Here is an 11,078-nt window from a genome sequence, read left to right as displayed (position 1 = left end):
AAGACAGGAATGACACCAACTGTCACATGTCTGGTTGCTGTGCGTGCCGTGCTGGCTGCAGAAACCAGAGAGGGAGGCAAAGCAATGAGCTGGCACTGGATGGAGGAGGCCCAGAAGAATTCTCCGCCGGGTCATCTAACAACGAGAAGCTCGCATTTCCTCACTTGTAACAGGGAGGGAAGAGTAACCTTCCGCCTGCCGGGTGCTCCTGTGGGTCAGGTGCTTCTCAAATACTAACTCATCTAATGCCTATTTTTCAGTTGCAGTCACCAAGGCACTGAAAGGTTGAGTAACTTTCCCAAGGTCACACAGCCAGTCTGTGGCAGGAGTAGGGTTGAAACAGGTCCACCTAATTCAAAGCCTTTGCTGGCCTCGCTGGGTTTCTGGGGAACCCTGGTGGTATAAAAGGGATTTTAGAAAGCTGATTATGTAGAAACGTGAAGCCCTGAGGCCTTGAGGCTAGTCTGGAGAAGGCTCCTGAGGATTGCTGTGTCAAGCAGGTGTCTCTGAGGGTGGAGGGCTGACAGAGGGCCCGGGTCCACCGTCTGGGGTGGGTCTGCCTTTCACAAGAGACCCCTCCCCTGTGGGGGAGCCTTAGGACCCTTTGGGAGGTGATCAGCCAGCCTGGGCTCCAGGCCCCCTGTTGTCCAGGGAGAGAGGGAAGGAGGGAGGAGCCTGATCCAAGATTCAAGCAAGGAACGCTGGGATAGGAGCTGGGGGATGAGGTCTAGGCCTCAACTTTGCAGATGAACAATCTGGTGACTCTGGATAAATTTTTGAGGACTAGAGCCTCAGAAGGCATTGCTGAAGGAAACTTAGAAGCCATTTCAACGTAAGGCCCACAATGAATCACCATATGTACCCCCATATGTACACCATATGTACAATGAATCAGTGTTAGAGCTAGAGATCCATGCAAAACTCTTCCCTTCCCGCTGCCCTGGGCCTTGGCATTCTGGGTCTCAGTTTTCCCACGTGAGAAATGAAGGAGTTGGTTGGGGAATTTCCTAGGACAGTTTAGGCTTTGACATTTTGCGTTGAGTAAGTACCCTTACAAGCCCCTGAGCTTTGGAGCTCACATCAGGCCAGACAGGCTGACCATCAAACCAACAGCTGCACAGGCCTAACCACTGTGGGATGCAGGACCATCCACCAGCTGGGTCTTGGGTGACAGGAGGCCTGAGAATGGAGAGGGCAAGAGAGAAGGCCCTCTGGATGGGACAGCGCTAACCCTGGCCTGAAAGGGATTGACCAGGCAGTAGTTAAGGGTGCAGACCCTAGAGCCAGAGGTTTGAATCTTGGCTCTGACATACTCAAGTTTGGGCAATGTAGTTAACCTCTCTGGGCCTTCGTTTCCTCATCTGGAAAAAGGATACAATAACAATAGCAGAGTTGTTTCAAGGACCAGATGAAGTCATGCATGTAGCATGTCTCACACAGTATTCACAAATGTTAGCTAGTGGTATTTTATTATCTTTTAACACATACAGAATGGAACCCTCAGAGATCAGACACCGAGTTTGCAGCAAGGCTCCAAGACACCAACTGGTGGGGTAGAGACAGCCAGATGCCAGTTTAAATCTGGACTTCATGGTGACCTTGGACGAGTGACTTAGCTTCCCTGAACCTCAGCTGCCTCATCTATAAAATGGGGCGAATAAAACCCCTCTCCTGTTGTTGTGTGACAACCTGTTAAGCTCAGATTCCTCTGCAGGGGTCACTCAAAAATGGGGCTTCCCCTCCCCTTCCCTGGAAACGTTATAGCAGAGGTGATTTTGCCAGAACGCAAGGAAGGAAGCTTTAGACATGTGGGCAGTGCCTCAGGCCCAGCACTCTGTCCTGCCCCACTTGGACAAGGGCTGGGAGAGGAGAAATGGGGTCCCCAGGATGGGTATCTACCTAGCTCCCGTCAGTAGCGCTGGCATGTGTCCCCCCGCCCCATGGGCCCTGGGGTTCACTTTGGGTCAGAGGAGGGTATTCCTGTGTCAAGGCATTACATACCCTGCTCGGGACAGGTGCAGAGGGGCTGTGCCCTGACCCTGTGAGGGAGGCATGTCCTGGCCACCGTGGGGCTTTGGAGGATCTGTGGTTATTGTTCCTCTAAGAGGCGTTGGCTAAACTTGCTCTTCAGCCCCAGGAGGATTGTCATTCCAGGTCTGGCAGGTTCCATTAATTACCTTCTTGGAGGGCTCCTGCTTTGGGCTGAATCACACGTTTTCAGAGAGAGAGCTGAGCCATCAGTTTGGGCAGGAGGGCGGGGAAGGGTCAGGGGTCAGCCTGAGTCTCTGGCCTCCCCGTGGCCTTAGAGCACCGCAGCCTGGCCTGGCTCTCTCCCTGACACTGACACCCACTGGGGGAGACGCAGGCCCACTTCCCTACCCATAGAAAACAGAGGCCAAGAAAGCCCTGACTCCGAGCCCTCCTTTCTGGTCTTGCTGAATCTGCGAAGGGGCTTCCAGGACAACCTCAAGCCTGTGTCATCTCACTCCAGCTCCTGGCCTATCCCACCCAGCCCCTCAGGCTGCTGTGGACGGGCAGCTCCCAGGAGGCCGTTCACGGCAACCTTGGCCCCCTTGGTGAGTGGAGGCTTTGAGCCCGAGTCCAGTGTCCTGCACTCTCAGCCCTGGAACCTCTCCTCTCCCGGGCTTCTGAGAGGCCAGCTCAAGGCCCGTTTCTTTTTTCTTTCAGCCTGAGTGGTGAGGCCTCCTCCGCTGGCTTCCTAAGCAGACCCTGAGTTTCAGTCACATCCCAGGCTCCTCGGCAGAGACCCTGGCCCCAGGCTCTGGGTCATATCCTCTATGTGGCCTCTTGGTCAAACACTCACAAGCTGAGGCCGGTGTCATGTGGTTGGGGGGCTAGAAAGAGCCCTACTCAGTATTGCAAGACTTCCTTTCTGGACGTGGCTATGGCTCTGCAGCTGCTATAATGGAGTAATTAAACCCATGGGCCAGGCTGACCTAGGGCTTTTTGACCTCGACACTACTGACCTTCTGGGCTGGAGAATTCTTTGGGGCAGGGGCTGTCCCATGCACAGTAGGATATTTAGCTGCATCTCTGGTGTCTATCCTCCAGATCCCGGTAGCATCCCCCAGTTGTGACAACCAGAATGTCTCCAGACACTATCAAACGTCCCTTGGGGAGCAAAATAGCCCCTGGCTGAGAACATCCGAATTGATCTATGGTGACAGAGTTGGAATTATGGGTATGTTAGGGGCACAGGGTGTACGGGGGCCGATTGACTGGGAAAAGGTACAATGAGCTTTATGGGGTGCTAGAAATGTTCTGGGTGGTGGTTACACAAGTAAACACACGCTTAAATTTTCATACGTGGGTAAAAATGCATTAAGCTGGATGCTTATGATTTGTCCATTTTACTGTAGGAAAAAATGCCTAAAAAATTGAGCCTAGTGTAGACAGGACCAGACTTGGGTTTCAGTCCTGACTCTGCCCTTAAGGCTCAGTTTCCTCCTGTGTAAAATGGGGATAATAGGAGTACTCACCTTATTGGGCTGTTGCAAAGATTAAATGAGGCAGTCACTATAAATTTCTTAGCCCAGTGCCTGCATATGGTGAGGGATCTCAGAGTGTTAGCTATTATAATGTGCAGGGCTACTTGCTCTTTCTATGCCTCAGTTTCCCCAGCTGAGGAAATTGTGTTGCATGGTCCCTAAGGTCCCTTGCCGCCATGACTTTACCTGATGGTCTTGGAGCCATTTTTTTCTCAGCCTAAAAGCCTTCAAGGTCGTTGATTCTACAGGACCAAGCAAAGTTCGTGTTGTTGCTGGGAGCGCTGGAGTAGATAAAATGCTGAGAAAGACGCAGAACATTCCAGTCAGACCTTTTAGAAACACGAAGAAGGGGAGCAGAGGGCTGAAGTGACAATGCAGGGCCACTTTGCAGCCACCCTTCCTCTGCAGAGGCTCCCTGGCAGACCGGTGCAGCTCAGTCCCGGTTCTAACATTGGGTGGGGCCGATGGGAGTGAGTTCCCTAAGTGGAGAGGTGAGACAGAATTCAGTTTTGAAAGGGTAGTCTCAAGTAGAACACTGTTGCCTCTGAATCATCACTTTTGTTAAGGATTAAGAAAAAAAAAAAATGCCCCCTCCCCCAGTGGCACAACCCACCCTGGAGAACAGAGGTGATGAGCTTGTGGGAAACAGACGTGCAGTTGGCACCAGTCAGAGGGTGGGGAAGGGAGGAGAGAAGATGGGGCAACCGTCCAACCCCCTGGAAGGTGTATAAAAGGCATCCACTCTGGGGAAGAGCCACAGTCCTCAGCCAGGCCAAGCCAAGATCCTACCGCACCAGCGCTCTCTGCCCATCTCGCTCTCACCATGAGCTGTTTCCTGCAGAATTCCTCCGCTAGCTATGGGGGTGGCTCCTGCAAGCTGGGAGGAGGTCGCAGTATCTCTAGCGGCTCAACGCGGTTTTGCTCTGGGGGATCAGCTGGGGGCTTTGGGGGTGGCATAAGCTGCGGCTTTGGTGGAGGGGCTGGTAGTGGTTTGGGTGGGGGCTTTGGAGGTGGCCTTGGAGGTGGCAGCTTTGGTGGGTGTTTTGGTGGTGGCTTTGGTGACTTCGGTGGAGGATATGGTGGTGGCCTTGTCGTCGGCCTCAGTGGTGGCGGTGGCGGCCTCCTCTCTGGCAACGAGAAGCTCACCATGCAGAACCTCAATGACCGCCTGGCCTCCTACCTGGAGAAGGTGCGTGCCCTGGAGGAGGCCAACGCTGACCTGGAGGTGAAGATCCGCGACTGGCTTCTGAAGCAGAGCCCAACCAGCCCGGAGCGCGACTACAGCGCCTACTTCAAGACCATCGAGGACCTCCGGGACAAGGTGAGTCCTTGCAGGTCGAGGAGGGTTCCTCTGAGCAGGGCAGAGACGCAATGGCAGGGTCCCCAGGGACCAGAAGATGCAGTGTGGGCAGAATTCGTACCCTTTCTTTGGGGGAAAATCTAGTCTTTTACTGCCTATCAAGCATCTCTCTTCCCGACGGGCTTTCTCAGGCTATGCGTTCTCTCCCATTATTCATTTTTATTGTTCTTACTCATGCCAACCTTTTTTACTGCTTTCCATTTATGTTATTACTGACTTGATCTCTATAATCCTAGCCCACTGGGTCATTTGGAAGCTGTGCTGGGTTATTCTGGAAGTTTTCAAAGCCACTAAGAATCTAAAACCTTTCTCTGTTGGCTAAAACCAACAGAGAAAGGAATGCGTGCTCATTCATTGGTTTGGGAACACTATTTTCTAGGGACCTCCTTTAAACTGGCATTCTCAATTGGCAGCGACCAGGTAGGGGAGATGCAGGCAGAGGCTTAGGCAGTGCTAAGCTGAGATTCTCTCCGTTAAGGCCTGTCCATCACGTTGTGATGCCAGCTTGTTGGAACAGAAATCCATCTGCCTGGGCTGAGTCCCAACTATGTGGGGTGGATTTTAAATGCTTTTGTTTAAATGTCTAACAAAAGTTTAGACAAGAAATTCAAATGGATGGAGATATTTGTTGGAATTCCACCCTGCTCAGAGGGGAGGCCAGCTCCGGTGATGTTATTATGAACTGTGGGGGGCCGGGCTGATTCTGTCCTGATCTTGAGGAGAAGAAAGACCCTCAAGACAGCGGCCACGAGAGGTTGCCAGTCTGACGCTGCAGAGACGTGACTAACCACAGATGTTCTTGGCGGGGTCGTTCCCCTGAAATGTACATCCCGATCTTTCCCACCATGACCAGACATAGAATGATGGAGCGACAGAACAAACCAAGGGGACCCGTCCTGTCTCTCACTTTACAGAAGAGGAACTGAGGCCCAGAGAGAAGTGCCCTGTCCCAGCTCGCAGGGGCAGAGAACAGGCAGAGTCTGATGGCCACCCGTCCTGCCCGTGTTTTCTCAGTCCTGCTCCCCCAGCTTGTGGACCCTCCAGTGGTTGGTTACCTTCTGTATTTTGCAGATCTTGGCGGCCACCATTGACAACAACCGGATCATTCTGGAGATTGACAACTCCAGGCTGGCTGCCGACGACTTCAGGCTCAAGTGAGTTTATTTCCCTCACTCCCCTTTCCCAGCAGTTATAGTTTTAGACAAATGCTCCTCTGAACAATGTAACCAGAGTATCCCAGGAGGGAAGGTCTCGCAGAAGTAGCAGAGTCCAGTGCAGGGGTAGTGGAGTGTCTAATACCATTTCTTCCTTCCTTCCTTCCTCCCCCACCCTTCCTTCCTTCCTTTTTTTATTGGAGCAGCGAAAGGTTTATTGCAGGGCTAAGTAAGGAGAATGGGTGACTTGTGCTCATACCATTTCTATGTTTTTGTTTGTTTGTTTTTTTTTTTGTGGTACGCGGGCCTCTCACTGTTGTGGCATCTCCCGTTGCGGAGCACAGGCTCCGGACGCGCAGGCTCAGCGGCCATGGCTCACAGGCCCAGCCGCTCCGCGGCATGTGGGATCTTCCCGGACCGGGGCACGAACCCACGTCCCCTGCATCGGCAGGCGGACTCTCAACCACCGTGCCACCAGGGAAGCCCTCTATGTTGTTTTTTCAATTTAAAAATCCTTTAGGTATGAGAACGAGCTGACCCTGCGCCAGAGCGTGGAGGCCGACATCAACGGCCTGCGCAGGGTGCTGGACGAACTGACCCTGATGAAGACCGACCTGGAGATACAGATTGAGAACCTGAACGAGGAGCTGGCCTACATGAAGAAGAACCATGAGGAGGTGAGAGGTGGGCTGTGCTTGCCATGGCTGAATCACCTTCAGTGATGACGGGGAGCCCTCTGCTGCAGCCAGGCTCAGCCCTCCACTGTGGGACCTGGAAGCACTTTCCAGAACATTCCAGTAGCATCCAGAGCCGAGGAGGGGCAGGCTGAGGAGCTTCATGCATCTTCCTTTTCCGTCCCTACAGGAGATGAAGGAGTTGAGAAACCAGGTGGTTGGCCAGGTCAATGTGGAGATGGACGCCACCCCAGGCATTGACCTAAGCCGCGTGCTGGCGGAGATGAGGGAGCAGTACGAGGCCATGGCGGAGAAGAACCGCCGGGATGCCGAGGAATGGTTCAACAGCAAGGTACCTGGCCCTCTAACCTAGCTGGGCCAGGGGGTGCTCGGGCCCTCCAGCTGGGCTCTTCCATCACCTTGGTCCTGCTTGAATTCCAGAGTGAAGAGTTGACCAAGGAGGTGTCTTCCAGCACTGCCATTATCCAGACCAGCAAGACGGAGATCACGGAGCTCAGGCGTACGCTCCAGGGTCTGGAGATTGAGATGCAGTCCCAGCTGAGCATGGTACACCTGCTGCCCCTGCCCAGCGGCTGCCCCCTCTAGGCCCCTCCCCCTGGCCCGGCTCTCCTCTGACCTTCTCCTGCCCCACCAGAAAGCCGGGCTGGAGAGCACGCTGGCGGAGACCGAGTGCCGCTACGCCCTGCAGCTGCAGCAGATCCAGGGCTTCATCAGCAGCATCGAGGCCCAGCTGAGCGAGCTCCGCAGTGAGATGGAGTGCCAGAACCAGGAGTACAAGATGCTGCTGGACATCAAGGCGCGGCTGGAGCAGGAGATCGCCACCTACCGCAGCCTGCTGGAGGGCCAGGACGCCAAGTAGGTCATGTGGGAAATTGACTGCGGGACCCTGGGCTGTCAGAGCAGGCAGGGCCTTAGCGATCAGGCCCTTGTGTCTGGGAGGAAAGGACACCTGTCTGAGCTTCAACAGCCTGGACCAAGATCCAGGACCAGCGCTTCCTTCTTGTCTTCCGGCATCAGACTGTAGGGGCATTTCTTCTGACGTTTTAATTCGGGCCTCCGGGTTAGACTGGCAGGACTAAGGACAATGGAGAAAATATCTCATATTGGAAAAGTGTTAGCTTGGATTCAGGGCAGCCCAACAAAGCTGTTAAAATAGAGATTTAACTGCCTTCAGACTATCTGCAGGGATCAGGCCATCCTTGTGGGATCAAGGGAGGGGTAAGGGGTCGAGTGAAGCAGAGGGAGGACAAAACATCCAGCAAATGCCTGATAATATCTCCTCCTGAGGCTTCACAGACAGACAGGACAGGCCTGGGAGGCACCTGATGCTGCTGCTCTGTGGGCTGGGGGCACAGCTGGGAAAAGAGCCCAACTCAGGGGCTCAAAGTGATGATCTGAGAGACTCCATCTGAGGACAAGTAGGCGGCTGTCCTCAGGTGCCTTCCACTCATGGCTGCCTCTCTCCTTTCTCCCAGGCTTCCCGGCTACACCACAGGAGGTAAGGAAATAACCTAGTGGGAGAGGTGATGAGGCTCTTTCTTACGGCCCCCCTGGGCGGGCTGGGCAGCAGTGCTGGGTTCCCCAGTGTAGGGAGTGGGGATGGTACTGGAGCAGAAGTGGTCACCTGCTCCTCTGTTTTCCTTTCAAAATAGGTGGCTCTGTCCCCACAGCCCCACAGACTGGGGGCTGTCATGGAGGGAGTCCCCCAGACAATAACACAGAGTCCCCATCAACTATCCACCACGCCACCAGACTGACTAAGGGTTTGGGGCCCTCCTGGGGGGCCTGAGCTGGCCCGAGCTGGGTTTTCTCCAGCCTGAAGGTCTTTTGCCTCTTCCATTTCCCAGGAACCATCAGCCGCGGCAGCACCATCTCTACTAGCGGCACCACCTCCACTCGCCGCATTCCAGAAAAAAATAAGCCTTAAATCTGCCGGGCAGCCCCTCGCTCTGTCTTCAGCGCCCAGAGGAGAGAGCTGACGGTTCCCTGCAGGAGCAAAGGAGGGACTGCAGGACCCGAGGCTCAGCCACTCCGCTCTCGGCCTGCACCCTCCCAAGGGCAGCCACTCCCTGCCCTTCTCTCCGGGTCTGCTTCCTCTTCCCCCTGACCTGCCTCCTCTGAGTCCTCGGCTTCTCTACTGAAAAGAAAAGCTAATTCAATAAAGTTTCCCACTTTCTTGCAAATGTATTTTTGATTCTGGCTTGGTTTCTGAGGGTGGCACCTGCCAAGGCCCTGACTGGGGGTGGTGGGGGAAGGTGGGTGGGTGAGGTCGGGCTGAACGGCCCACCCTGACGAGGCCCGGCCCAGAGAGCTCCCAGAGGGGAGGGACACAAGGCACCCGGGCCGACCGTCAGCCACGGGGTCGATAATGACAAACACAGGGCCACAGGTGGCTCAGGGGTGATGGTGCCCTGCAAACATGGACATGCGGGAAAGAGGTACAGAGGGCTTGGGGCAGAAAGCAAGGGGTTAGTGCAGGGCTGGTGTGGGGAGAAAGAGGCCTAGGACAATTACTCCAGCCCCAGCTACTGCCTTCCTTCTTTCTGCGGAGACAGCTTCCTTCGGGCACCCTCACCTGCAGTCCCCCCACCCCTCTGCTTGCCCCAAGGTCCTGTCATTCCAAGCCACTCAGTGACCAGATGCACGACTCAAGGAGTGACCTCAGCCTGTGCTGATGGTGACCCTCCTCCCCGCCTCCCCTCTGGACCCCTGTTCCCTCTGCTTCCCTGGACATCCCAGCTTGCACGTGCAGCCTCCTCTGGCTCTGCTTACTCCTCACGGGGACGGGTCCCCTGGATTCTGACGTAGGCAGTCTTCTCTTTTGCTTCTTTGCCCCGTCCCTCCTTGGCCATCTGGGACATATCCATGGTCACAATTACCAGTATGTCCTGATGACTCTCCATCGAGGCCGCTCTCCTCTGTTCCAGTCTCACATGCCCAAATGAGCCGGCCATCACCTCCTCAGATCCACTCATCTGAAGGAGCATCCCTCCTTCTCCCAGATCTGGGCCTTCCTGGTCCTCCATCCCAGAGGACCCAGAAATCCAAGCCAGGAGCCTGGGAATCCTCTTGGTTCTGTCTCTCCTTCACCCCCCTCACAAGTCCATCCCGTGGATGCTCATGTCCTCAATGTCTTAACTTGCTGGGCAGGTTGCCACGTCCTCCGTGGCCTCCCTGGCCTCCCTGCCTCCAGTTTGAGCTTCCCCTTTATCCGTGCTTCACACGTCAGCCAGGGCCGTTGCTGGAAACGGAAAGTCCTCCCGGCTTAGAGATGCTGCAAAAGCTCCCCACGGGCCACTGAGGAAAGTCCAGACTCCTCACCAGCCAAGAGGCCACTGGGGTCTGGCTTCTTCCGGCCTCTCTCTGGCCCTAATTCTACGCTGGCTTCTCCCCGCCCACCCAGAGGTCCTGCCACTCCAAACTGTTCTCGGTGAGACAGCCACATGGCTGAACCCCTCAGGCCCTTGGTCAATGAGTGACCTCCATTCGACCTGAGCTTCCTTTCCTGTTCTCTTTGTTTTATTGGAGACCACCAGATTTTTATTCAGTACTCCGACTGAGATGGACACCCCCTCCTCTGTGGCACCAGGAGAGAGTGGGGTGCACTCAGGTGTTGGCACATCTGCGCCCTCCTGCCCGGTATTGACCGTAGACCGTGTGCGCTGAGGGAGCCAGGCTGTGTCCAGCCGACTGCTGGGGCCCAGCCAGTGCTTATTGAGGGGAGACACCAGTGAATGAACTGGGGGAGTGCCTCTCGGATGCCATCTGAGTTTTTTCACAGGGTAGTAGGCCAGAGGGTAGGGGGCTTCTGCCACTCTTGCCCATTCCTTGCCCCTTCCTCATTTTCCCTCCCCCTCCCGCCCCCTGTCGGCATCGTCGCTGCCCCTCCTTCACCCTTCCCCACCCCAAGCCTGCCTGGGCACTGGGCAGTTGGTTTAGTCCACAGCGGTCGCTCAGACGCGACCCGCCCAGCGTGCTAAGCCAGGGGAAAGGTGTCATGGTCCACTCATCCCAGATCCCACCCCCACTGAGGAACGAGGTGCGGCTCAGTTGTCATCCACATGCCCAGAGCTGTGCTAGGAGCTCAGACATCAAAGAGAAAGAGGACGTGACCTCCACTCCCAAACCCGGTTACTTTTTTTGTTAATCTCTTTCGGCAGCAGCTGTTAATTGAGTGCACCGTGTATCAGACGCTATATCGGATCCTGGAGAGAAAGAGATGTGCAAAAACGCAGCCTCTTTCTTCAGGGAGTTCACAGACTGGCGGGTGGTAGGAGGTGACACCCGCAACAATAAATTATTGCCATCTTCAGAGCTCAGTTCAGGGTTCAGCTTCTGCCACAGATCTCTGCTCTTTCCC

At 55.0% G+C, this 11,078-nt stretch overlaps 1 protein-coding gene across 1 annotated transcript; it reads left to right on the top strand.

Annotated features, from left to right (window-relative positions):
• The first annotated feature begins 4,332 nt into the window (after positions 1–4,332).
• On the top strand, positions 4,333–7,577 carry KRT13 (keratin 13). The gene is made up of 6 exons (XM_007465215.1): positions 4,333–4,830; positions 5,941–6,023; positions 6,544–6,700; positions 6,888–7,049; positions 7,139–7,264; positions 7,353–7,577. Exons 1-6 carry the CDS (start codon positions 4,333–4,335, stop codon positions 7,575–7,577), a joined length of 1,251 nt encoding a protein of 416 aa, XP_007465277.1.
• Positions 7,578–11,078: the final 3,501 nt, after the last annotated feature.

The sequence above is a fragment of the Lipotes vexillifer genome, unplaced genomic scaffold (genome assembly GCF_000442215.2).
Source record: "Lipotes vexillifer unplaced genomic scaffold, Lipotes_vexillifer_v1.1 scaffold591, whole genome shotgun sequence".
Classification (NCBI taxonomy): domain Eukaryota; kingdom Metazoa; phylum Chordata; class Mammalia; order Artiodactyla; family Lipotidae; genus Lipotes; species Lipotes vexillifer.
This window is presented reverse-complemented; position numbering and strand designations above follow the sequence as displayed.

What these genes read in the sequence shown, in the direction of transcription:
- KRT13 (XM_007465215.1), top strand. Translation starts at nt 4,333, where the DNA reads ATGAGCTGTTTCCTGCAGAATTCCTCCGCTAGCTATGGGGGTGGCTCC. An exon ending in AGGAATGGTTCAACAGCAAG is followed by an intron (nt 7,050 to 7,138) that starts GTACCTGGCCCT and finishes CTTGAATTCCAG; the next exon opens with AGTGAAGAGTTGACCAAGGA. An exon ending in TGCAGTCCCAGCTGAGCATG is followed by an intron (nt 7,265 to 7,352) that starts GTACACCTGCTG and finishes CTGCCCCACCAG; the next exon opens with AAAGCCGGGCTGGAGAGCAC.